We start from the raw sequence: 26038 nt of genomic DNA, 5'->3' as shown, positions 1-26038 counted from the left end.
CACAAGGCAACAAGTGGGAACTAATGCTCGCACAATGGAGTAGATAGGCACGGTGATGATTATACATGCCATCTGTGGTAGCTGCAAGCCACTACACTACCTTGAAATAAGGACCAGACTGTGATGAATGGCAAATAGCTGACACACTTACCAAGTGTCTAGCATGGGGCATTCCATGTCCATGCCTGGTGGCAACGACTATAGGATCCGTTTCCCTCGACATGGTGTTCTGGTGGGCAATATTCATGTGAAGACCTCCCTCATGCTTAGATTGAGGGAGGGTGTTGGAATCACTAAGGTGGTTAATAGAAACAATCCAAGCACATGGAGGGCCTACCACATGGTAGTTGCCCTTCTTAATGAATATCACATACCAGGTGGTGGATTAATAGTGGATTCCACATAAGGACTAGGGAAAGGAGAGTCCTCATATCCCCAAGCATGTATGGAGAGTGAGGCTCTAATTCATCCCACATGCAAAGTGGTGATGATGAAGAGTAGAGGACTAGGGAAAATAGAGTCCTCATGTCCCCATATTTGGAAGTGAGGCCATCTAGAGGTGGCTACATGGTCTGAGTGTGGGACCCTTGAAACATGGCCTCGCTCACATGGCTACAATGCCAAAGTGGTGCTTGGGCCATCTATGTTCACATGTGTCTAGACAAACTAATACTTCAATGTATGTTGGCTCTTCAATCCATATTATGGTTGTCATTGTAGTAAGCAAATCACCCATGTTTTTCAATCATTTACTGTCACAAAGTTTTATAAAAAATGAGACCATAGCATAATGCCATGCTTTACCAATAATACAGGTTTTAACTATATACTCATAGCATTTGAGATGCTTAGGTAGCCTAATTGTCATTCTTGGGCCATAACTCAATGAAGTAAAGTAAGGAGCGGGGTAGTATTGCAAGAAAATGAATCAATTTGGTTGGTGAAAAGAACCTTGAGTAGTGAATAGATCTTCCATTAAGAAGGGGTTGAGATCAAGATGATATCCTACCCTTTTTAATGTTGTACTAATGTATCAAATATGTAAGTAACTTGTAGATATTTTAGATGACTGTTAATTTTTAGATGTACTAATGTATCAAACATGCACGGACCTTGTAGATATTCTATATGACTTTTCTTGCAATCCTCCGAAAGTAGTGGAACTAAAAATTTTGAAAAAGTGACCAATAAATTGAAGATGAATTTTAAAAACTAGGAATACATTCGCCTGCAGACCTCACACAAGAGACCATACTAAGTGGCAAAAAGGAGGCTCATTCACAAGAATTTGTAGTGGCTGAGTAGTTTGAATACTTTGGCCCTCTTTGTAGCTATTGTAAAATTGGTATCATAGCCTAATATTCTTTCCAAGCCTTTGTGTGCATACAAAGTCAAGGTTCGTTGTTGATACCCCATTGAAAACTTTCTTGAATGTAATTAAATTTATTTATTGTAAGGTACAATTTGAAAGCTGCTACAAAATAAGTAGTCATTTCAGCCATAAAAAGAGCGAGGAAAGGAAAGGCCATTTATGGTGAGGATACACAAGAAGATACACACGAGGAGTCCATGGATTTGGAAAAAGTAGACTATGGTGATTAATAAACTCAAATTTTCACCTGAGAATGCAAAAGACGTATGCAATTCTAAAAGGCAAATCTTTTGGCTTGGAATAGATAAGGATCTTCAACACTTTTTAAAGTGCCAAAAATGCCAAGTCAATAAAGTTAAATGCCTTAAGATAGGTGGCCTCCCACATCCCAAGATCCATCTGGTAAATGGAAAAGTATATCCATGGATTTTATTGTTAGATTACCTAAGACACAAAGGAGGTACCCCTCGATACCACTCTATGGATTGATTGGACAAGATAGCTCAATTTATTCCAAGAACTACCAAATTAGCAAATCTATATGTGGAGCACAAAGATAGATTGTATGGGCTATCAACTGGTATTGTTATTAACCGTGATAGCAAACTCAATAGCCACTTTTGAAAGGTTGTATTTATGGGGTTGAAAATTACTTTGAAGAGCATTGTGGATCATCCACAAAGTTGAGGATCTACTTTGAGCATAAGTGAGTACAAGACAAACTAATTGGAAATCATCTTTACCCATATTAGAATTTGCATATAATAGCACCAAGCATTTAACTACAAGTTTTAGTTCCTTTATGATGTGTGTGGATTTCAACCTTGAGGGCCCATTGCAATGAGACTCAAGAAAGAGAAGATTCATGTAGCCGAAAACTTTCTCGAAGATATAAATCAAATGCTTGAATTAGCTAAAGATAGCATTCGAAAGGCTTAAGATAGAACCATAAGTTACGCAAACCCACACCATAGAACGTTGGAGCTTGAATAAAATGAGAGTCTTATAAAGATGGGTAAATGTCCAAAGTTACCTCCTAGGTATTGTGGATCATTTCTAATACTTAAGAGAATTACACAACTTACTTACAAATTAACCTTACCATAAGGATGTAGAGTACGTCCAGCTTTCCATGTAAGTAGGCTAAAAAAGAACTTAGGAGATGATGGCAATCTCATTGGAAATGAAGCCCTAGTTGAACTCATTAAACCTGCATCTTCCACATTAACCAAAAGAAATTTTAGATGGGCAAGAAAAAAGAAAAAGACAACATATCAACAATATCTGGTTTAAGTGGAAAGACAAACCTCAAGAGAGTTCAACATGGGAAAGGGTAGGCAATCTCCAACCGAGGTTTCCCAATTTTGTTTTCCAAAATATAAACCATTCTTAAGAGGAAGGGAATATTAGGTCAACCATAATCATGAAAGCCCATGGCTTGGTTATTGTGAGGCGGGAAACCCAAGGGCTAGACAATGCTTGCATATGTGGATTGAAGGGCTAGGGTCTAGGGGTATTTCCAAGCCTAGGCATTAATTATAGGTCCAAATGGAATGCCCTTGAGAGGGCTGTAGTGAAGGGTCCTTGCACCTTGGGAAGGACCCACCTCGCAGGCATTGCCATGGGAAAGGATTCCAAATGGAGAGCTCCATTTGTAAGGAGGTCTCACGTAAGAGAACACATCAACGGGGAGAAAAGGCGCTCACAAACAGGAATCTGTGGCTGGGTGGTTTGAATGCTTTGGCCCTCTTATGTAGCTATTGTAAAACTTCCAAGGCATATTTGCATTATTTGAAGTAACAAGGATCTGAGGATCAAAGTCAGCAATAATTGACAAAGGATAAGTAACTTAAGAAAGGGAGACGCTTATTCATGTGACCGTAACACTGCATATGGATGAATTATATCTTTGATGTGCCAAAGGACCTTGTTAGAGAAAGATAGATGAAATCACTCGCAAAGAAAATGAGAACAGCAGACATCTGTTTCTTTTAAAAAATTGGCATCTATAGAGAAAGGCATCTTACACATTCTGGTAAGGCCCTTGGCATTGGAGCTGCAGTTACATATTTTTGAGGGGGTGGTCTCCGTATGCCAGGACCAAATTCAGATATGTTCTCTAGATATACAATCTCAGAAGAATCAAAGGGAAAACCTGTGCCATAATGCCTGGCCAGTCTATTTACAATTGACAAACTGTCCAAATCCTGTGCGTCGCCTTTAAGCTCCACAGCAGATGTTGAGCACTCTAGTCTGTAAAAATGCAGGAAGAATAGTGTCAGCATAAGCAGATGGAAGCCCTCTTCTGAGATTGGCACAACTACAGAATTCAGCAGACTCCAAGAAGCTAAATCCTATTTGGTCCCACACTGAAACATGAACATCATTGGCCTATTCAACCTGCCTTCTTTGACATCTAGGCTTCTGAGGCCTTGCCGTCTACCAAACATGAAGCTAGCTTTTCAGCTTGCTAAAAATTTTCACATTTGAAGGCTTGGATGTCCTAACAACAGCCCTTTTTATTTACCTTTAACCCTAAGAGATCCTAAAGTCCTTGCCTCAATTCCCTGTGATCATGTGATGGAAAATTATAAGCCTCAGGCCATAGTTCGGAAACGACAGTAGGTCAAATAAAAAGAATAGCTGATACAGGCCATACTGCAAGCATTAGAAATTCTTAACCTAAATCATGGGGATACAAAAAGGGGGAAAAGGCTAGTTTATCATAATTAAGTACCCATCTAGGCAAAACAATTGAAACAAGGCTACAGGCATCCAAAAAAGTTAAACCTGGCCTTATTTAAAGCTGTCAGAATTATAAAATAAGCAAGCATCAAACATGGACATATCGATTAAAAAATTGCCAGTTATGAAACCTACAAAGTGTGAAGTCAAGATGGTAAAATCATTGCACTATGGTGGACAGCAGCAATAGACCTACAAAACCACATGTACTTAGAAAAATTTGTGCAAACTCAATAAAATAATGTCCTCATGCTTTCAAGAAAACCACAATCAGAGAGGGACAAATACACGCTGGGGAAGATACGCACATGTATCTCTCACACCTTCAGCCAGGGATAGCATATACTTGAGTGTGTGAAAGATGCAAGACACAACTAGTCTACCCCTATTGAGCACAAATTATGGTTTCCAATAGTTGACTTGACATAGCCACATGGCATATACCTTTGTAAGACTAGAATAAGTCCAATCATACAAATTTAAATTTTTTGTTGTTCTAAAGATCAAAAATCTACACAGAAAATAAAAGAGAATGAAATAGAAGAAAAAAGAGGTAAACAAAAACTTTTATGAAAAACAAAAGGAAGACATACTTAGCAAGCAAAGCAACACTTATGTCGTCATCAGTGCCCAAGCATAAGCAGCTATACTAGGCTTCTAAAGACCCGCGGAGTCTCTTGGGCAAACCCAGTGCTTACTAAAATACGTCAAATAAACAAAAGAGAAAGAAAGCTTGTTGCAAAAATAAGTCAAGAAACAAAATCTTCCAAAAAACTAGACTCTCTCTCTCTCTCTCTCTCTCTCTCTCTCTTTCACTCACTCTTATTTCGCTGGTTCATATATCTCGCTGGTTCATTGTCTATTGATGAATCTGCACATCTATCCTATGCACATAAGTTTAAGAAGTTTGTGATTCCACACCCCACACCACACTGTGTGAGCTCCTGAGCTATTCTATCAGTCTTCCGCTGTGCATACCCTCTGTTGGTCAATTTCTAACAGAAAGGAGCACTCACATCTCTGGGATATCTAGGAGATTGCCCATGCAAAGAATGCTCTCAAGGTGGTCCCAAGAGGACACAAGACCCACAATATTAAACATGGTATCAAAAGCAGACCTGCTGCCTGCTGGCGGACTGACAAATCCACCACCTAGCAGCAGCAGTGCAGTGATCAGCTCCCACGTATATTGCAGTGCCACTCAGACAGATGCCACATTAAACTGGCTCTCCCTTGAGCTTGCAGCGAGCAAGGCAGAGCAGCCTGCATGACATCCCCACAAATGGGCAAGAAGTCACAGACAGGACCACTAACAGATGGCCGCCTAACAAGAAAACTGTACAAACACAACTAGTGTGTGCAAATGTCTAGCAGCCTCATAGCATGTGCCGGCACAAAGCTGCAGCAGCAGTGCAATAATGGTGTCACACACATGCAGATGCATGACAATGCGGTGACTGGGTACCACAAGGAAGAAATATGGCACAATCTAGCCCAACCACCTCCTTGGGCACCTTGGTTATGGCAGAAGAGTGTTGAAGCAAGGGGAAGGCTTATACGACCCTCATCCTCACATGTCACATGGTAAACCCCAAGGAGGAGAGAAGCATCACCATGCGCACATGCACAAATAGTAAAGCAAATATTAACCAAGAAATGTTCTCACACATGAAGAGAGAGAGAGAGAGAGAGAGAGAGAGAGAGAGAGAGAGAGATGATTGTATTAAAGTCTCAAAGAGACCTTCAGGATCTATGGGACTGGTGACCACTACTAACTAATAGTTGTCTTTTACATCTAGTGAAAGAAAACATTTACAAAACTTACTATGTTGTGAGCAAAACGTTTATAAAACTTGTTGTTCTAGCTTGTGCGCTAATCCGAGTATTTTGTTGCGGTGTTCCGAGACTTTAGGTGGCGTCCTAGCTTTCTAGCTGGCTGTTCAAACAGATTTTTCAATTTCTCTTTGTTGTCAGCACTTTTCTCTGATTGGAGCATAGGCTCGACGTCTTAGGAGCACATGCTGCTCATTTACCTCCCCTGTGCAGACCCTGGGCCTTGCAGCACCTACCCTCTCCACCCCTAGATCATGTGATGATCCTCATTTTGCAAATTAGATACCTTTCGTACATTGAAATTTCACTCTGAGGTGTTTTTGCATTTCATAACTTCCATTGGATTAATAGCCCCCAGGACTTGCCATAATTTCTCTGTGTCACTAGATTCCTGATTTCACATGTATCTTCTGGTATATCAGCAGCCATTATGTCCCGTAGTTCCATCCATTTCATTTCCTCTCCGTGCCATCCAGGGGTTTGTGTAGCTTCCATTGCTTTGTGTGGTATCCTGCTTGCATCCATCTTGTTGGGGTAGACCATGTACTGGCACTATGCTTCCCCTCCGAGAGGTATCATACCACTCTCAGTCAATAGGCTGGGATAGGATGCTTGCACTTTCACCTCTATGAGGGGGGAGAGCCGAGGAGAAGACATTGAATCAATGTGGCAGCCATCTTGCCATGCGGGAAGCAAGATGGCTGTCACATTGGACAGCAGAAAGAGTTCGTTCTTGATGTGATTTTAGGGCCACCCACAGTCATCATCGAGGGTTGACAGTAATACAAACCTATGAGTCGGCTGATTCCAGGGGCATTCAGCCCTGTAAAAGGAGCCCCTTATGGGGCTTCCATCCATCCTTTGGGTGCTCAGCCTGCAGAACACGGTGGAGCAGTGAAGAGCTTCCCTAAGATCACCTTACAGAGATACTTTGCAAGAGCCTAAGGTCCCCGTTGTTTCTGGCTGCCCAGGAGTCCGTGTTTGTCCCTTGGTGCCTTCAGGTGGTCCTGCTGCTCCTGGGATTCATTTTGGGCCACCTTGCTGGTTTCTTGAAGCTCCGGCCATGCACGACTGGTCTGGGAACTACTCTCTGATTCGAGCTTGAAGGTGGGTGTTCCGCCTAGGCCAGCAGCTTGTCTGACTTACTTGGTACTTCAAGTTTCTTCAACATGTGCAGATACGTGCATGGACTTATAAATCCTTAATAAACATGTATTACATATGCATATATAAAACATAAATATACAGCTATATTATGGACACTAATCATTTCATACATTTATCTTTGAAAGAATTTGCATTAAATTTATTACAGAACTCCAGAGGTAACGGACATGCAAGCCATAATGAAGCCTAGCACTCAATGAGAGGGCATGCAGCTAAAAATGCTATTGCTTTTATGCACTAAATGAAAGGACAAGGCATGCCGTTAAAGATGCTAAGGTTAATTAAAAAATCAACGGTTTTGCTTTTGCCAGCGAGTTCAGGCTCTCTCCTCATACGGGGAAGGTCATCTCGCTGCAAACAGAGAACTCAGCCATTGGGTTTATGGTCCAACTTATAAGGGAATAGAGAAGCCTTGCACGTGATTTTTGAGAGACACAGCGCACTATTCGAAACAAAGAACATTGAAATTACTCACCGAACGACTTGTTGAGGCTTTCCTTAAGCATTCATGTAGTGGAGCTTTGTGAGTTGCTTGAGACAAAGAGACGACTTGCACTCAAAATACCGATCAACCTTGACAGTGACCCTTAGTCTAGCAAGAGGGGCTCAAATGGCAGCACCTTCGACTCCCAATCCTGTTAAGGTTTTGCTCTCTCCGGAGGATAAGCAACAGGTTCAGAGTGCAGTGGAGACTCTTCACGACAGGGCCCTGGTCGGCCGGATTGTTGGGCTTACCCCCTCGAGGGGACAGATTCGGGATTGGCTTCAGGCGAGTTTGGCCCTAGGGGATGACCACATCCAGGAGGTCACCATCTATGGGAGAGGGGTCTTCCTTCTCCAGCTGAGCTCTCCAGAGACCACCTTGTCACTTGTGGAGCAGAGCCCTATCTTTCTTGGTCCTCATTTGGTCTTCCTCTTCCATTGGTACCATGATGGCTTCACAGTGGAGGACATGGACACGACTCACCATGTACCTCGCTTCCTGGTGACGCTCCACTTCCCAAGGCTCCCAAAGGAGTATCGATCCATTCTCCAGTCAATAGGAGGATGTTTTGGTACGGTCTTGGAGTCTCCTCCTCCCTCGGCAGCCACAGTGGTCGCAGATGATGGGGGTCCCAGGCTCAGAGTGATTGTGAACACCCCCGAGACGCTTCCTGATATCCTTCTGGAGACCTTGGATGGAGGCGAACTACGTCAGAGAGTTGAGGTCTCTGGGCTTCCAGGCAAGTACCTCCGATGCAAACAGATGGGACACTTAAAAAGGACTGCCTAAGAGGCCAGGGTAGGGATCCTCCTCAACCTAGGCAAGAGCAGGTGGCTCCCCCTCAGCCCACGCAAGGGCAGAGGGCTCCCTAGCATCGGGCCAGGCAATTAGATCGTCAGCAGCAGTCACAAACACCTTGGGTCGAGCCCTCTCAAGGGACTTGGACCAAGGTTGAACACAAGAAGCCCAGCAAGGCAGCCCTCAAGTGCCGCAAGTATCGGGTTATGGTCAGAGAGCACGAGAGATCCCGATCGGCGATCCCCAACCTTAGGAGAAGCTGGCAAAGATTGTCCCTATGGAGCGGGAGGAGGAGACCTTCTTCAATCTCTCGACTAAGCTACAGGCGCCAGCAGAGCAGAGCGCCCAGGTCCCTTTGCAGTAGGAGCCTGAAGCCACTGCTGAGCAGGTCTCAATAGACCCTCCATCGAGGCCGCCCCCCTTTCTGAACCCCCCCCGCCTCCGCCTCCCCCTCCCGCTCAGTCCCCCCCACCCCCTCCCCCTGAACCTGCAGTCACCCGTACCACCCGCCCCCCCTTCTCCCAACTCACCTCCCTCCTCGCCTCTAGGATTGCAGCCCCCTCCGCCCCTTCCGTTACTCGTCCCTCTTCTCTTTCTAGACCCATGCCTTCAGGCAAGGGGGGGCCAGAGTCCTCTTCCTTGCTGCAAGCCCCGGGTCCCTCTTCCCAGGCGCAACCTAGTCCTGGTGCATCCTCCTCCATGCAGTAGAGCTCAGGCGGTCCATTTTCACAGCTTCTAGGTCCCAAGCCTCGTCCAGGATAGCCTCTGCCTAGAGAGTTCTAGCGGCTCGGACCGTGGAACTATCTTGAGATCCTTGACAGATACCCGATGGCTCTAGGGGTGTCTGTCTTGATTTTGCAACCTCTAGGAGGCTCTATAGGAGTGTTTGGCTCGCGGTCATGCCCTTTCTAGGGGTTTCTCTTCGCGGCGTCCAGAGAGGAGCAGTGGACTCCCACACTATTGGACCTTATGATGCAGCCGCAAATGTTTGACATGATGGAGGAGTGGCTTGCCCCGAGGGGAGGGAGACGTGGGTCACCATGGTCACACCGCCACTTTTCAACTTGCCTTCTCAGTTGACCGTCGGGAGCTGGGTGTTGCAGTCTGGGTGCTTCGCCTGGGACCCGAGGTTCAGCTGAAGCAAGCCACGTATTGGACTCTACAACTTAGTGTCGATAGTTTAGGGGTTGAGTCCTCATTTGGGTTCTCAATGTGTATGCCCCAGCTTGTAGATAGTAGCGACCCACCTTCTGGAGGCGGTTGACAGAGTCCCTCCCGAATGTGTACTCATGGATTGTTGGAGGTAACTTCAACAATCTCAAGTTTGAGGAGGACAAGCACGGGGGTGCTTCTTATTCTGAGATGCCGGCTTCAGAAAGAAGCACCTAGGAGCAATTTATTTTCTCGATTTGCAATCGGGACCCCTGGAGTTCTCTAGGTCTCCTGATAGTCTCAGTTTCTCCTTTGGGCAATGGCGGCAGGATGGTCTATTTGAGAGACTAGACAGATACTATGTCGGAGATTGGGCCATGCATAGGGGTGGAGCCACAGGTATTCTAACAGCGACTCCCCTCTCGAACCACTCCCCTATCGCCTAGGGCAGCCCCATCGTGGCCTACTGCAGAGAGGGGTCCGCATTCCAGATGCTTTGCTCTTGGAGGAGGACGTACAGCAAAGTATTACAGCTATTGGCAGCAGCCTGAGTCCCCCCCGCAGGGAGGTTGGGCCATGTGGGCAGCTGAGGCAATTCAGCGGAGCAATGAGGAGATTCGTACTCATGCTATGCACCGCCGTCATACTCTTTAGGGGAGAGAGAGAGAGAGAGGGGGATTTGCGGCAGGACTTGGCCTCCATTGAGCATCTTCGAGAGCAGGATTCAGAGTCGCAGTGGTTAGCAAACCAAAATGAGTGCGCTCGCTTGGAGCTTCAGGATACTGAGGTCAAACGAGCTGAATACTCCTACCACTCCTCTAGATCTCGATGGGTACAACAAGGTGATAGGATGACCAGGCAATTCTTTCAGGCCACTAGCCCTAGATCAGCTGGCGCACAGTTGCAAAGATTGAGAGACTCTAGTGGTGGGCAAATGCACTCGAATCCGCAGTAGATCTTGGAGGTGACCTTGGATTTCTATCGGCGATTGTTCCAGGCCGAGGAGTCGTCCCTGCTGGTTTTGGCAACCCGAGATTCAATTTGGGCGCACGTTCTCGAGGTGGTCTCCCGGAGTGTGTGTAGTCAGTTAGATGCGCCTTTTTTGGATGCGGAGCTTTGGGAGGCCCTTCGGGCTCTTATGTCCCAGAAGTGCCCCGAGGAGAACAAGCTGTCCCCGTCTTTCTTCAGGTGCTTCTAGGACCCCCCTCCGCTTGGCTTTTCAGGAGATCTTCGGCACGGGTTGTCTCCCCTCGACCCGGAGTCGTGGTTGGATATGTCTGATCCCGAAGGGAGGGGATCGCTCAGACCTGAGACAGTGGAGACCCATCACTCTCCTTGACACTGCGTACAAGATCTTGGCCAAGGTCTTGAGGTTGCGGCTTCGCCCTCACCTAGTGGACATCATCCATGACACGTAGACAGGTTTTGTCCAGGAGCGTAGTATCCTGGACAACATCTTTACTTTCTGGGAGGGACTGGATTGGGCCAGAGAGGAGTCTCAGCCTCTTGCGATTTTGCTTTTTGATTTCGAGAAGGCCTATGAGAGAGTGGAGTGGTCTTTCTTGGAGGGCACCATGCAGAGGCTTGGCTTTTCGGATCGCTGGATTAGGGGTGTCTCCGCCCTCTATGCAGGTAGTTCGAGCCAGATACTTATTGGTGGTTACACGGGGGAGGCCTTTTCGCTTTCCCGCTCGGTTCGGTAGGAATGCCCCCTTGCTCCTTTCTTATTCCTCTTTGTGGCCAAGGCCCTAGGGTATTTTCTAAGGTCTCAGTTGGCGGGACTCGCAAGGATGAGGCTCCCGATTCGGCAAGAGGAGGAGCTTTTGGACTCAGAGTTTGCAGATGACACAGCCCTTTTTGTAGAGGGCTCAGCTCGGAGCTTGGATGCAGTTAGGGAGACTTTGGCAGTGTATTGTCTAGCCTCATGCTCCAGGATCAACTGGACCAAATCAATCGGCTTTTTCTAAGCGACAAAGGAGGTACATGAGATCTAGGATTGGGGCTCAGCACTAGGCTTCCGGTGGATTCCAAGGGTTGACATCGAGATACCTTGGCTGCCAAGTTGGCATTGATGTTTCAGCAGAGCATCAGATCTCCCCAATCCTAGAGAGTGTTCAGCGCAAGCTTTTGTACAGGAGCTCGGCCAAACTCTCTCTTGCAGGAAGGGCCTTGGTGGCTAACCAGGTCCTCCTTGCTATTGCCTCGTACATAGCCTCGTGCTAGTGTTTTCACAAGGGATGCATGGGACAGCTGAGGCGCTTGGTGCGCAATTTCCTATGGGCAAGATCGGATGGCACACGTAACACCCGAGCCAGGGTAGCCTGGCAAACAGTGATCTTTTGCCCCAGGCCCAGGGAGGATTGGGCATCATTGATCCGAAGATGCAAAGCAGAGCCCTGTTGAGAAAATTGGTAGTGAGGGCCCTCGCTCCGGGTACATTTCAATCTCATCCTCTAAAAGCACTACACAATGCAGTTTCAATCACTCATTAGGTTGAAAATCACGCCTATGACATCCCCACCGATGTCATCAACGCCCAACGGTGGGTGTAGACCATAGTATAAACATTTTTTTTTAAAATAAGACCATAGTATAAGCATATGCTCTCACACATACAAATCTACACACCCACACATGCTTGAGTATCCATCTATACAAAGGCCTTTGTACTGAGTTTCTATTGGCACTCTTGATGTAGCGGGAGATAGATTATCCTCACTCTCTCTCCTGCTCACTAACTGCAAACTGCAAGATGATGCACTCAATACACAAAGTGATGCTGTGGATGTGAGTGAGAGAATCAAAGGGAGAGAATATAACTAAAATGTATGAATGCCCAAAGGGCTGAATACAACTGTATGGAGGGGCTGAAACCCTCAACTGCAAAACTGGAAAGAAACTAGACTACCTAGAGGAGGTGAATCCTCACTAGACCCCTGAAGAGGCTGAGGCTACCCTGTTGGTATGTTGCAGGGAGGCCTGGCTCTGCTGCTCTAAGGCTTGAAAGCCTAAGGAGTGGATGGAGAATGAGGGCCAAGGGGACTGCTTTTATAGGCCCCCTTGGGCTCCAAAAATACTAACCAGTAGACCGACTCTGCTGATGCACCAGCGACTAGAGCTGGCATGGCCGACTAGCTGTTGGCATGGCACCAACCAAGCCACGTGGCATCCGACTGGCTATTGACGTGGTATCGCTGAGGTTGTTGGAAAGGTCACCTCCCCATCTGTAAGCCCCCATATGAGGAGAGCATGGGGGAGGTAGACCAGGCGAAATTCGGGCTGCCACATGGGCAGCACATGAGCTGCCATGTGGGCAGCTGTCAAGGTATGATCAATGGCACGCCAAGAGGTGCTGGCAAAGGGCAGGCCATGGACCAGAAAAAGAAGCAACAGATGAGCAGGCTGGAGGCAGCTATGTGGCGGGCTGTCTGGCAGAGGATATGGGCAAGCTCGGGGCCTATTTCAGGCCTGACAGAAGGACGGAACAGCCCTTGGCTATGGCGGCCTGCTTGGCACAATGATTGGGCAGGCATAAGGCCTACAATAGGCATGCAATAAGGGTGCATATAGCCTGGGCCACTGGCGTAGTGCCACGTGGCCAGGCGGGTACACATGGGCCAGAAAGGAGAGCCCTTGTAGGGCTCGTTGGGCTGAGCCAACCAGGTCGGTCCAGCAGACCAGCCAGTCGACCCATTTAGGCTGGCTGGTCGATTGGTTCAAGGGGGGCTTGTGCCCTATATATGGGCTCCATAACACATCCAGCCTTGCAGCTTTTGGAGGAGCAGAAAGGAGCAGCATATACACCATCCTTGGGCCTCTACACAGAAAGTGAAGGAAAGAAGTGTTGCTGTAGACTTAGCTCCAGGGAGAGGCTGAACCTAGACTGTCTTCCAGGGCAGAAAGTTGCTGAGATCATTCTAGACAGAACATCTACAGAGGCTCAAGGTGGAGCACGCAGGCTCGAGTCTAGAGATAGCCGGCACATAGGAGAAGCACCTTGTGGGGTAAGATCAGAGGACCACACCATTAGCGGGACTCTAAATCTATATCTTTTGTATTGTGTCCATAGCTTTGGACGGAAATATATTATTTTGGTGGTTTCTATATCTGGCTGGTTCATTGTATATTGATGAGTCTGCACATCTATGTGATGCACATTAAGTTAAGAAGTTTGTGATTCCACTCCCACACACACACTGTGTGAGCTCCTTGGCTATTCTATTAGTCTTTCGTAGTACACACCCTCTGTTGGTCGATTTCTAACAGAGGTGGCACCTATGCTGCCACTGCTCCTGGACCCTGTCCCTGCTGGCAGACAGCGTCGCAGTCCCACGTAGCAGCTGCTGACATGGCTGCTTGCATGGGCTGCTGCCGAGCTGGCTGCCTACGTGACAGTCCATCATGGCCACAGGCTGTGGATGCCCGTGACATCCCCTTCTGCTGAAACTCGAACTAGGGTATGCAAGTGGCCTCCCGTCGTGCTAATAGACGTGACTAGCTGTGGTATACTTTGGCTGATAAATCCTAATCTGGATACCTGGTTCATGGATCCAAAAATGGTTGCTAAGCACATGAATCTTGATCTGCAGGTACTGAATTCCTGGATCTGGTGCTAACTTCTGGTAAGGATAGGTAGGATGATGCTCCATGTGGTTTTCCTCGGTGATAGGGACGGAGGAAGATTGGGTTTGAGAGAGGCATCCTCGTCTTGGTGTAACCCTCTTGCCTGTTGTAATATTGTGGCTTGCTGGCATAGGTCTCGAACCCCTTGAATGACTGATATCAAAGGTCGAGGCGGAACATGCTTAATCCAATAGATGAACTTGGACCCATGGCCTAGGATTTTGACATCCAAGCCTTGGTGCTGGTATTCTTGTCGGACTTCAAACTGGTGCCACCATCGTGCTCCCAAGATGACGTCCGCTGCCTGAGTAGGTGCAACCCCAAGTGGCCGACTGTGTACCCACACTGAGATCGTCAGAGTGGCTGAAGCTACCTGCATGTTGCTCTCTATCTACTGCCCTGGAAATGCACCCTTCACGTTCATTGGTTCCATTGCCATAAGGGGCAACTAAGGCTTCTGAGCTACTTTGGTGGAGATGATGTCCTCGGAACTGCCTGAATCTACCATAAAACTGAAACATATTAGGAAACTGACGAGGCTCCCCCTTCTGCTAAGCTTCAAGCTCCTGGATGATTACTGAGGTTGTCCCTGTAGTCTGTTGTTCATCAAGCTCCTTGATGACTACAGATGTTGAGAGGCTGTTGCTGAGCCACTTGACGCAGCTACTGCTGCTAGAAGCTTCTTGTAATGCATGCAATCTTTCTTATTATGGCCCGGCACATGAGAATGGAAGCATCGGTTCTCCTTGGCATAGAGTGCTCATGTCGTCGTATCCAAGTACCTACCATAGCCGTTGCTGTCCTTTGCCATCCAGCTCTTCTTCTGCTGCCCATTCCCACCATCACATGGCGTGGGACTACTTATTGTTAACCTGCTTGGATCCTTTTGGACCCCTTGTGCATGAGCTTAAAAGTTCCGAGCAAGCTCGTAAGCACACTCATAATCCCGTAGCCTGAAACTTCTGAGATACCACTGGATATCTGTACGCAGCCCATGGAGAATTTGATCAGCTTCTGACTGTCCTCCAGCTACAACTATATAAACACCTAAGTGAACTTATTGGCATAATGATTCACCGTCTCGGTGTCTCCCTGGCGTAGCTCGTAGAACTGACTGTGGAGCCTATCTAGGTACTGCGATGGCAAGAATCGTGATCTGATCTTTAACAAATTCCGTCCAATTGTAGAAAGGTGTCTCCTCGTCTGCATCATAGTGGTCTTTCTACCACTTGAGCAACCAGGTGACCGCCTCGCCTATGAGGTGAATGGATGCTATGATGCACCAGTCGTACTTCGTAGGCATCACTAAAAAATAACTTCCGAACTGATTGAGCCACGAAGTCAACACTAAGGTTCCTGCTTACCATCGTATCGTGTGAAGTTGAGCTTCCCCAGAAAGGAGGCTTGGCTGGAGGTGGAAGTTTCTCCTTCTCTCCCCCCGCTGGTCGCAGTAGAGAAATGAGAAGATTCCGGTCCCGTTCCCCCTTCTCTTCTTGAGCAGTATGTTCTTGGAGCTCCTTGGCCTCCTGAGCCTCACGGTCCCAAAGTTCCTTGGCTTCCCGAGCCTCTCAATCGCGTTGGTCTTTTGCAGCTTTTCGGGCTTCCCGATCACGTTCTGCTTTTGCTTCCTGAGCCTCCCAATCGCGTTCTTCTTTTGCCTCCTGAGCTAGCCTATTGCGCTTTGGCGGCCTGCTCACAATCTTCCCGCATCTCCTAAAGCTGGGTCATGCCGGTGAAGAGAGCCTCGAACTGTTGTTGCTACATTTGCATCATTGCCTGCAACACGGCTGTCATGGCAGACATGGAAGTGTCTGCAGGATTCTGTGGTGGGGGTGGTTGAGGCACTGAACCCTCCCCCCCTGTGTTGGACTACTCATGGGTGCTCATGGTGTCCTTACCGGATCTTGTCTAGACCATAAACGATGGGGGCTGTCCCTAACTAACCTGAACCTCTTGATTCCTAGGAAAAAAAAAATCCCTTCTATACCACATGCCGTAAGGTGTAAAGACCTACGTGTGAAGACGGGAGCCGGCCCGATGCGTGATGGAGTAAGGGAGTGAGCAGCTAACGGAGTATGGTACTACCACCAGTTCAAGGTAGGGACAAAATACAAAAATTAGATAGGATACCCCTTTGTCTCAGGAAAGAATCTGAATCAGAGGGAGAGAATACAACTGAAATGTATGAATGCCCAAAGGGCTGAATACAACTGTATGGAGGGGCTGAAACCCTCAACTGCAAAACTGGAAAGAAACTAAACTGCCTAAAGGAGGTGAATCCTCACTAGATCCCTGAAGAGGCTGAGACTACCCTGCTGGTCTGCTGCGGGGAGGCTTGGCTCTGCTCCTCTGAAGGCTTGAAAGGCCTGCAGAGTGGATGGAGAATGAGGGCCAAGGGGGGCTGCTTTTATAGGCCCCCTTGGGCTCCAAAAATGCTGACCAGTAGGCCGATTGGCTGTTGGCGTAGGACCGACCAGGCCACGTGGCAGCCGACTGGCTGCTAACATGGCATCGCTGAGGTGACGCCGCCTCTCCTGCGACTGCTCCTGCACCTTGGCCCTGCTGGCAGACGGTGGGGCAGTTCCACGTGGCAACTGCTGATGTGGCTGCCTGTGTGGCAGGATACGAGGCTGCTTGCGTGGGCCGATGCAGAGCTGGTTGCCAGCATGGCCACAAGCTGTGGATGCCCATGACACCGGATTCGTAGGGCAGACTCAGCCAGGACAAAGGCTTAGCACGAAAGGAGAGGACTAATCCAAAAATAGTCCACATTCTCTTCATTCAAGCTACAACTGCTTGTGAAGATTTTACGATTTCATTTTAGTGTCTTCCAAACGAGCATCTGAGCAAAAAAAAAGCTTAAACAATCTAGCTGATAGGGCAACGCACCTCTTAAGATAGATAGAATTTATTGCAATATCAGCAAGCTGAAACATGGATGAAAAACTTCACAAGGTGAAATTTGCATTTCCACTAATACGGTGGGAACAAATATCTAGATGAATCCAGGAACATGTCTAAGTTTCAATCAGCACATACAATGGCTGTTCAATAATATTAGTCTGCAAAACAGAGAACTCAAGGGTGGAGATAACAATGCACATCTAGGAAGACTAGGCAAGGCGCAAGTGTCATGAATGGCAGGAAAACATAAAAGCAGAATCAAATTCTCTCCATCTAAGCTAGAATTTAGGGAAAAGGCCACAGATTCTCTACATTTCAGTAACATTTGCTTCGCAAGATATGATAGCCAAATACGATGATGATTTTGGTGGCCAGTAGCATATTGGAAGACACAAAAGAACAGCACATAGGGTCGCAACCTAGTATTACCGGCGAGCAACAAATACAGGGAATTCCAAGCAATTATCTCGTTTATACGTCTGGAAGAATACATGCCCTACCTTGCGAGCTCATTGTCCAGCCACTTAAAATCTTCTAGGAAGCCTCCAACGACTTTTGTCATGGCAATGTCCTTTGCCACATCCAGTAGCCCTGATTGGCCATGGAAAGCCCTGCTGAGAGAAGAGCATAAGTCATGCATGCATCAAGAAGTGGAAAACCTTGCATGCACAATTTGGAACCGAAATGAGAAATAAAAGCATACTACATATATCCTCAAACAATAGATACATACATATTTTTGGTAACCGTGCTCTTTTGTGCAGGTTCTGCTTCTCTTCCAATACCTGCAACCAGCCTACACGCATCTCCTAATACAACTTTTGCAAGATCATATATCACACACTCATTATTTACAGCTGTGTTTCCATGCATTGAAGCACCAGACAATGGAGAAATAAGCTGCTGCATCAATTTAGTGGTACATTGCAGTCTTCTCTTTGCTCGGGAAACACTCGATGTGCCTTCATCATGAACCTCCCCATCCTCCTACAAAACATTACCCGAAAGACTCAATTTTCCATATGCCTTTTCTTGACAAGGTAAAGCCCTTATTTGGCAAAAGCATCTAACTAAAAGGCTAAACAGCAAAACAGAATACCTTTTGTGGGAGGCGGTTTGTTGCATTAGCCCACATCAATTCAGCCTCACTGATAAAGTTAAAGGAGTCGGTCATATTAAACCAGAAATACATTCTTTCTTTAGAGAAACATGCAATATCTTCAGCTTGGTAACTCAGCAAAAGTGCACAGGAAAGATCGAAAAGTAAGAAGAAAACAAAGTACACCAGACCTGCTTGATGGGAGCTGATCTCTACGTTGAGATGCTGCCACATGCCAGGGAACAAGCACTGGCACAATATTTTTCCTTTTCTTGGAACGGATTGTGACTGAAGCATGAAATTTTGATGTTAAAGGTGAAAATTGAACATGCGAAATGCGATCAAATGTGGAACTGCCAGTTCCTGAAAAGAATCTTGATTCATCTTCTTTCAAGACTGAACCTTGCGAAAAGGAAAGGGTCCTCCCACCAGTGAAATTATGAAAAGTAGATAACTGTGAGGCTTCTAAGTGCTCGCCAGTACGATTCCCTAAATACTGCACAGTTGGGCATGCTGTCTCAGAATTGACATTTACTGAATGTATGTCTTTCCCCAAGCATTCAATTGACGCAGCACCAACAACAAGATTGTTCAGAGCCTGGTTTTGCAAATGCCCATGTACAAGGACCAAATTATCCGCTGCCTGCTGATTGTCCTGAATTAGTTGTTCTGAGGAGGAGTCGTTCTGTTGTGGCATAGCTTTCAATTCCAAGACTGTTTTCCTTTGCCCTATCGGCATAAGAGCATGTGACTGCTGACTCATAGTCCCCTTTACATTTGCCCTACTACCACTCAAGATTGCAGGTTTCGATTTGCTTTTAGGAGGCCTCTTTATTGCTTCAATTGATTTTCCACAAGCTGTTACAGCTGATTCAGGGGAAAAAACACCCCGAGAATCTGAATGTGGCAGACCCTCAGAAGTTTGGCTCAATGGCAAAACTCCACTTCTTGCATCTGTTTGTCGCTGTACAGATTTACTCTGCATATGAAAGGCAGTCCAAGATGTATCTAGCGTCGACCTGTTCGACTCTCCAAACTGTGCACTGTTGTGTGGATACACAGTAACCTTTGAAGTTGAGGAACTATTAATTTCTTCCAGTTGATCTTGACCACAAGCTGGAGCTTCAGGCTGCAGAGAACGGGGCCCACAACCATTCAGTAGAGACAATGGAATTTGCCTAGAAGAAGGCCACACTTGCTCTTGAAGCTTTGGTTGCAAGCTAAGAGTAGCTAGTGGGCCCTTTGCTTCAGGACCATGCCAAGGCTTCCCTTGAAAAGGCTGGAATTGATCATTGAACCTTTCTATATAATTCTGGCTTCCTGTGTTTGGCATGGAAGCTGGACTTTCCCGAGGCACACTGCTAGACTCCATAGGTTTCCTCGCATTCATTTGATTGTCTAGCGTTGCATCCCCTTCTGCAAACACGGATGGCGGTCGGAAGGACTCAAAAACCCCTGGAAAGGCCTTTTCCCGTCCTATCAAGTTTGATGGTCCAGACAAGGAGCTTTTAACGCTATTCAGCAACCCTGAAAAGTCAGCCGCTTGAGCTCTTCCCCTTAACAACTGCTGCATAGCTGTATCGCTTATGTATTGGCCTTGCACGTTGCACCCACTTTTGACAGCACTAGTTGTCTGTGTGGGATAATCATGAACAGATGAAGATGATACCATGACGTCAGTCACAGATCTTTTCTGAAGATAACCATGGCTCATCATATTTGCCCGGGCCTGTGCAGCCATAGGAAGCATATTTCCCTCAAGGTTTGATTCACTTTGGGGAAATCCTGCTCCCTTGCTATTGTCAAAAGAAATCACCGCTGGAGCAAGAGCATCTTTTACTCGTCCCATCAGAAATGGTGGCTGCCCAGGGGCCAAGCTTGAAGTTGGCAGAACTTCATGTTGCATGCGCTCTTTTGAAATAAAAGAAGGGATGTCAGGAATCTGCACTGTAGAAGATGTTACAGGGCTTTGTGGCAGCCCATTGCAAACTCCCATTGCATTTCCACCTCCTTGACAGGTGTCCTCCTTCTCCCCTCTCAGGAGTTGAGAAGCATAGCCACCATGACCAGAATGTACCTGTACGTAATTCTCCTTCCCCACAGTACCTGAACCAGGCTGTTTGCCATCTAGACCATGCAAATGAGAAAAAATGCTGAAATTTGCATTGCTGCCCTGTTGCAAAATTTGAGTCAAGTTGGAAGGAGGTCCAAGTCCCAGCCTGATACTCTGAGGTGACAATGGGCTGGACGATTGATTATGCCTAAAATGGGCTAAAGATATATTTGATGCACTTGCATCACTTTGCTCCAAATGTTCTCTCTGCTCCTCAACTGAATGATTCTGCAAGTAAAAAAGACCCCATTACAAGAGAAAAAGAAATAGGCTAAGCACGGAAAACAACAGAACATGAATGCTAGTGCTCAGTGTGTTAGGACGAACAGCTCAACCACTGACTAATACTCAGGCAGAGCAGGATAGTTTAGCATTTGGAGAAAATCAGAGCATAGGTACTGCCAAGGAGTGGACAAAAACTGCACGCAAGGAGAGTTGCATAGGAGACTGCCAGTGCAGGATGGGTTAAGGTCAAGTGAGGGGAGAGGAAAGGAGAGGAAAGGAGCTAGGTTTGGGGAAGAGGAGAAACACACACACACACACACACACAGCGCTTTTAATGCCAAAGGGGGAGGCACAAGCTGAAAAAAAAGCCATATTAAGATGGTATGAAAAAAGTCAGTCATTTTAAACCACTTCAAGAAATACTTTTAATGCAGCTAACACAAAAAATAAGTCCTAACAAGCCTCTACAGACTGAATGCCATAGTCTGAACTTTGTTGCTCAACTCCTGACAATCAAAAATTACCTTCATAGTCACTGAAAGATTATTGTGATGCAAACTAAGCAGATCAACATCAGCCCCACCAACTGTGGCATGCAACTCAGGCCCAACTCTGTTCTCTTGAAAAGAAGTCATTGTACTTGCATCAGGAACCCAATTGTCATTCTGTTCGCCTATAGCCCTAACAAAATTGGCAGCACATTGACTGTTCTTACAATTCCCTCCATCTGGACATCGATTTTGTTGATGTCCAATATCCATACCTACAAAAAGTCTCTCGCACGGTTGCTGACTGGCTTGAGTGGCCTGTGTACTTCCAATATTCGCTTTTCTTGGTGCCAACTTCATCCTATATGGCACTTCAGTCTCAAAATTACCATTCTGAAAATAATGAACCCAGGTGCCACCACGTCCTTCCCCTTCGGATGACTGACCCATAGTCTCAACTGGGGACTGTTTAGGTGGACTGTGGTTTCTCCAAGAGCCTTGAGAATGGTCATCTGGCTCCAAAGGAGACTGCAGCATGTGACCACTCTCAGTCACCCTGTCATTCTCTTCCCAGCACCTCTCTTGCCTCTCCCTTCGATCTACAAAAGAATGAGAACTCTTCTCATTAAACTGGAAATCACTATCTGCCATTCCTGCTGGAGACCTCCTCCCATCGTTACAAGTACCTTGATTTCCACTCTGCACATTATGATCCCCTATCTGCCGATTACCAAACATGTCCACAGAATGAAATGAATTTCCCACTGAGAAGTTGCTCTGCTGTGGTACATTAGCACCCCAAACATTTTCTTTGGCACTTGGAAGTGATTGGAACTGATTTGCAGAGCCATGATGTGTTTGTTGGGCCTGTGAAGTGTTCCAAGTAGCAAAATTTTGTCGTTCTGTTGCATTGTTCGTACGCTCTGGCGTTCCTGTTGAGACTACTCTCCGGTAACCTTGCTGCCTGAGACCCATAACACTCTCTGACTCAGAATTTCCAAACTGATAGCTACCCTGATGCAAAAACTGTTCAGCCCCAGTTTTTACATTCCCGATGTTGAAGTTGTCCAAATTTTGCCGCATGCTATTCTGCAAATTGCTTTCCTGAGCATTGAAAATGCTCTGCCGCAACGCTTCAGTCCCTTCCAGAGTTTGAGGAAAACCATGAACATGTGTCTCACGCTTCTGTTCAAATGAACCCCAATTAGTTTGCTGACTAACCTGGAAATCTTGAAATTGATTCTGACTCCTGGATAGCATGCTAGCTTGATGAAGGTTATCCGCCATCTGGTTCCATTGCATTGCTTGCACAGTGGAATGTTGTAAACTATGTCCAGAGAGTGGCTTTGACAACACCTGGTTTTGGTTGTTAAGATTACTAGTCCCATTCCCGAGGCCGAAAAAACTTGTTTGGACCTCTGGCATAAGTGCATTTCCTGGAGTTTCAGGGACAGGCTTTCCCACCTGTGTTTTGGAAGGAAGTCTTGGACCACTGTTGAAATGCTCTGGCACAACACTCTGTGCACTAGGATAGAAAGCTAGCAAGGGCCTGGCCCCATCTCTTGCCTTGCCCAGATACAAGGAAGGGTCCATTTGAAAACCCTTGTGAGCCAGCAGTTGCCATGCTAGATTTGGATCTTGCCCTGTAAGGTTATCATTTGTCAACTCTTGACTACATGACAAACCATTTGAAGGCCAACCTGGACCTCCTGCACTGGCATTTGGGAAATTTGCTGCTAGACAAGCTGTACTAAGGTTTTCCAAGCCTGACACAGGTATTGTCCCAGTTGTGCAAAGAGCTTGAGGCTCAGGCTCAGGCTCAGTCTGGAGCTGAAGTTGAGGCTGGGGTGAAGATGCATCGTGCCCATGGAGAAGTGCTGAATATGAATTTCCTGCAAATTGTTGCACTTGCTGCTGCTGCTGCTGCTGCTGTCTAGACAGTTCCAACTGCTGCCTAAGCTGCTGTGCAACAACCTGCCGGTGCATTTCATGCATTTCCTGTTGCGATTGCAAAGACTGCTGCTGGAACATCGGAACATCAGTGAGCCCCACAGGCCTTCTCGTGCCTGCGATTGGCTGTCCAAAGGTCCCCTGTCCCTGTCCTTTCCAAAATAGCTGGTTCCCAAAGTCATAGCTTGGAGATTCTACCCTTGCTCTTCCTTCAGGATTTTGACTAAGAAACCTAGAGTTCAGATTTTGCACACGACTATCCAGACTTCCCAGATTATTAGGGTTTAAATGATGTTGGACAGCGCTGTTGCCCATTGGCATGGGAAGGCTTGGTTTAAATTGTTCATTATGCGAGTTATTCAATGATCCTTCCACATTTAAGGGCTGGTTCCTAGGCTGGCTTTTAATGATGCTATAGCCAGCCATCTCCTGTGAGGGTCTTAACCATGACGTCGTAGGAGAGGACTTTCCCATATCTGTAGAATTCCCCCCTGCAGATACAAACGGATGCACAGAAGAAACACCTAGATTTGTAATTCCTGCTTCAGAATCTGAAAGTGTATTCCCAAAAGAATTCACCCTGGCATCTTCCCTGTAAGTATCGGCCTTTATAATGAAGTTTTTGGCATTCAGTTGATCTGCACCATATGCTCCAGTAATGAACAATTGAGACTCATCATTGCCGCCATTGTTTCCAGCCCAGTGCCAGTTTCCTGATCCAGGCTCTTGTTGCTGGCTATCTTGTTCAAAAAAGTCACGTACACCCTGTCTCTGCATGAGGACTGTGCTTGAATGCCGTGAATTCTCTCTCCTGGATCTTGCATCAGTCTCCTTATGAGTATCTGACCGTAAGCTGTACATGCACCATAATATATTATCAAGTTCACATTTTCAAGACTCAACTCTCCGCACTGAGATATGAATCAGAAGTAAAGCAACATCAGGTCCAAAGCGGAGGCGTCAAATGCATTGGCAAATGCTAATATCACGCACAATCACCAGCCATCGCCACATGCACAATCGCAATGCTCAAAAGAGGAATGACTTCGACGTTGGTGGGGAAAAAAACGAGTGTCATTATGACAAGGCCGTGACAAAAGGACGTAAAGGAAAAGGTCTAAAAAAGCAAAAAACGTTGCAGAACAACTGAAGTATTCATGCGAACCTCCCATGGTCAAACAAAGGAAATGAAAACTCGACTGTTTGCAAATCTAGGAATATTACAGGTACAACAAATAAATAGTGTCGAGGGAACAGTTGAGCAAAAATGTTAGCAAGGCCACCTCAAACGAAGGTGACAAACTAGAGATTAAGCCCAGAACTCTCAAATTCTGCAATGTAACCTTCACATTTAAAACAGCAGCACTAAAGACAGGTGAAAACCCACTCTAACCTAACCCTAGTGGGATTTTCTTTGTTCTATCCACGTTGCTTACATAAAGCAAAGAAATGGTACGCTGCCCTGGGCTGTAAGCTAGACGTACTGAAACTCCTTTAAAATGTAAGGTTTCAAACGTTTCTCTGTTTGAAGTTTAATGTTTCAGTGCATCAAAACTTGCCTGTAATAACAATTGTCACGAGGACTAAAAGCGTGACTTTTTATATAGAGAGACTTGCCTGCCTGATGGACGATCCAAAAGTGTAAAATCGATTGAATGGTATCCTTCTTGCGAAAGAAATAAATTGTTTTCATAATTCTCCATGTCTTCTAATTACGTGTGCGCGTTCTTGTCGGCTTAAAAGATTGCGTCAGGACCCCGCGCCAACAGCAAAACGTTCGGGACGATGAAGCAAGGATTGGAAGGAAGTCAGAGCCGAAAAGGTGCATGGATATGGGCGAGAGCTATGGTACAGTGGGATCGAAGAAGAAGGAAAAAAGCCGAAATTCTAAGCAAAGGGAGATGGTGAGAGCGCGACAAAAAGTGCGAGGAGGGAGGAAGCGATGAGGAGGAGAGGAAGGGGCAAAAGGGGAAGGAGAGGAAGGAGGAAGGAGGCAAATGGGAAACTTGGGAAGCGGAGGGGAGGTGTTAGGAAGCCATAGCCGAGCTGAAGCAGAGCTCAACAGTGAGGACGATGAAGAAAGTGCCGAAATGCTTTTGTATCCCCCACTCAAACAATAGGCCCCTTGGCTAGGTCTTCTCCCTTCATTTAGTTCAAATTATGCTTATCAATTCATTTGCGGCTAGCCCAATCTTCATCGTTGACTTTGACTTGACTTCTCTCCCCTTTGACCCCATTCACCATCCCATCTTCATCTTCATTATACCATCCACTCACAGTCCACCATCGTGCCCCACCTTCATTACCATCACTTCAGAGCCCTCCATCCTCCATTATCTTAGATGGTCCTGAGATCGCCGTCATTGTTCTCATGCTCAGCCAACAAGCCTCATTGCTCACCCTAGCTTTGTAATGGGGTCGCATTCACCACAAAGACAAGCTCCTTGTCCTCTAAAATTTTGTTAACAAGTTTTTAGGGCCTATTGCGTAGTGTCCATGTTGCTCATATGACAAGTCTTCACAACCTTTCATATAGGATGGATGTCCAACTCACCTCTGTTGTTGCAAAAATAGTAACCCAATTGTGGATTGTTTCCTTAGCTTATACACTCTTCATAGAGCCTCCGCAATTTTAAATGTTTAGGTTGTGGGAATAGTATGTTGAGCATGACTAAACAAGATAGAATCACAATCCCAAGTTGCCAATGATTGGACTAGTAATGCCATGTAGAGAGCAACACATGTTGATTATTCCTTGTCGATAGTAGCACATTCTTTCATGAGATGGTATCCATAATGGCAATAAGGTCATCATCCTCGACCTAAATAGGGGGTCAAGGGTAACCCCCTCCTACCCCAAAATTCTCATGTATGTCAAGCAAATATGATTGGTGTCCCCAAAGGTAGATGCTTGCATCAAAATCCCATACATCAACCCACAAGTGCATTGCCTTACCTCTATTAGTGTGGCCTAGAGTGGGGATCGGATGCAAGTGCACACATACACATGCACATATACAAGCATGTGTGAAGACCCCCTTGACATTTACTTACCCTCTTATTCTTGGTAAAGGTCTAGGCTTCT

The 26038-nt window shown here is 46.4% G+C and overlaps 1 protein-coding gene across 3 annotated transcripts; it reads right to left on the bottom strand.

Annotated features, from left to right (window-relative positions):
• Positions 1 to 3378: 3378 nt before the first annotated feature.
• Positions 3379 to 25017, bottom strand: LOC147904032 (uncharacterized). Of its 3 annotated transcripts, none has more exons than XM_087370058.1 (7): positions 24571 to 25017; positions 21040 to 23806; positions 18369 to 20518; positions 18178 to 18226; positions 17812 to 18065; positions 17579 to 17692; positions 3379 to 3625 (listed from the first exon to the last, which is right to left on the bottom strand). In XM_087370058.1, exons 1-7 carry the CDS (start codon positions 24654 to 24656, stop codon positions 3379 to 3381), a joined length of 5667 nt encoding a protein of 1888 aa, XP_087226184.1. In that variant the 5' UTR covers positions 24657 to 25017. The 3 variants fall into 3 exon arrangements, with proteins under 3 accessions (XP_087226184.1, XP_087226192.1, XP_087226201.1); XM_087370066.1 differs by having other exon boundaries at positions 17579 to 17689; XM_087370075.1 differs by having other exon boundaries at positions 3487 to 3625; positions 17579 to 17669.
• Between the last annotated feature and the right edge of the window lie 1021 nt (positions 25018 to 26038).

Source organism: Dipteris shenzhenensis, chromosome 3 (genome assembly GCF_047967505.1).
Source record: "Dipteris shenzhenensis isolate YYH24624 ecotype China chromosome 3, Dip_SZ_1.0, whole genome shotgun sequence".
Taxonomy (NCBI): domain Eukaryota; kingdom Viridiplantae; phylum Streptophyta; class Polypodiopsida; order Gleicheniales; family Dipteridaceae; genus Dipteris; species Dipteris shenzhenensis.
This window is presented reverse-complemented; position numbering and strand designations above follow the sequence as displayed.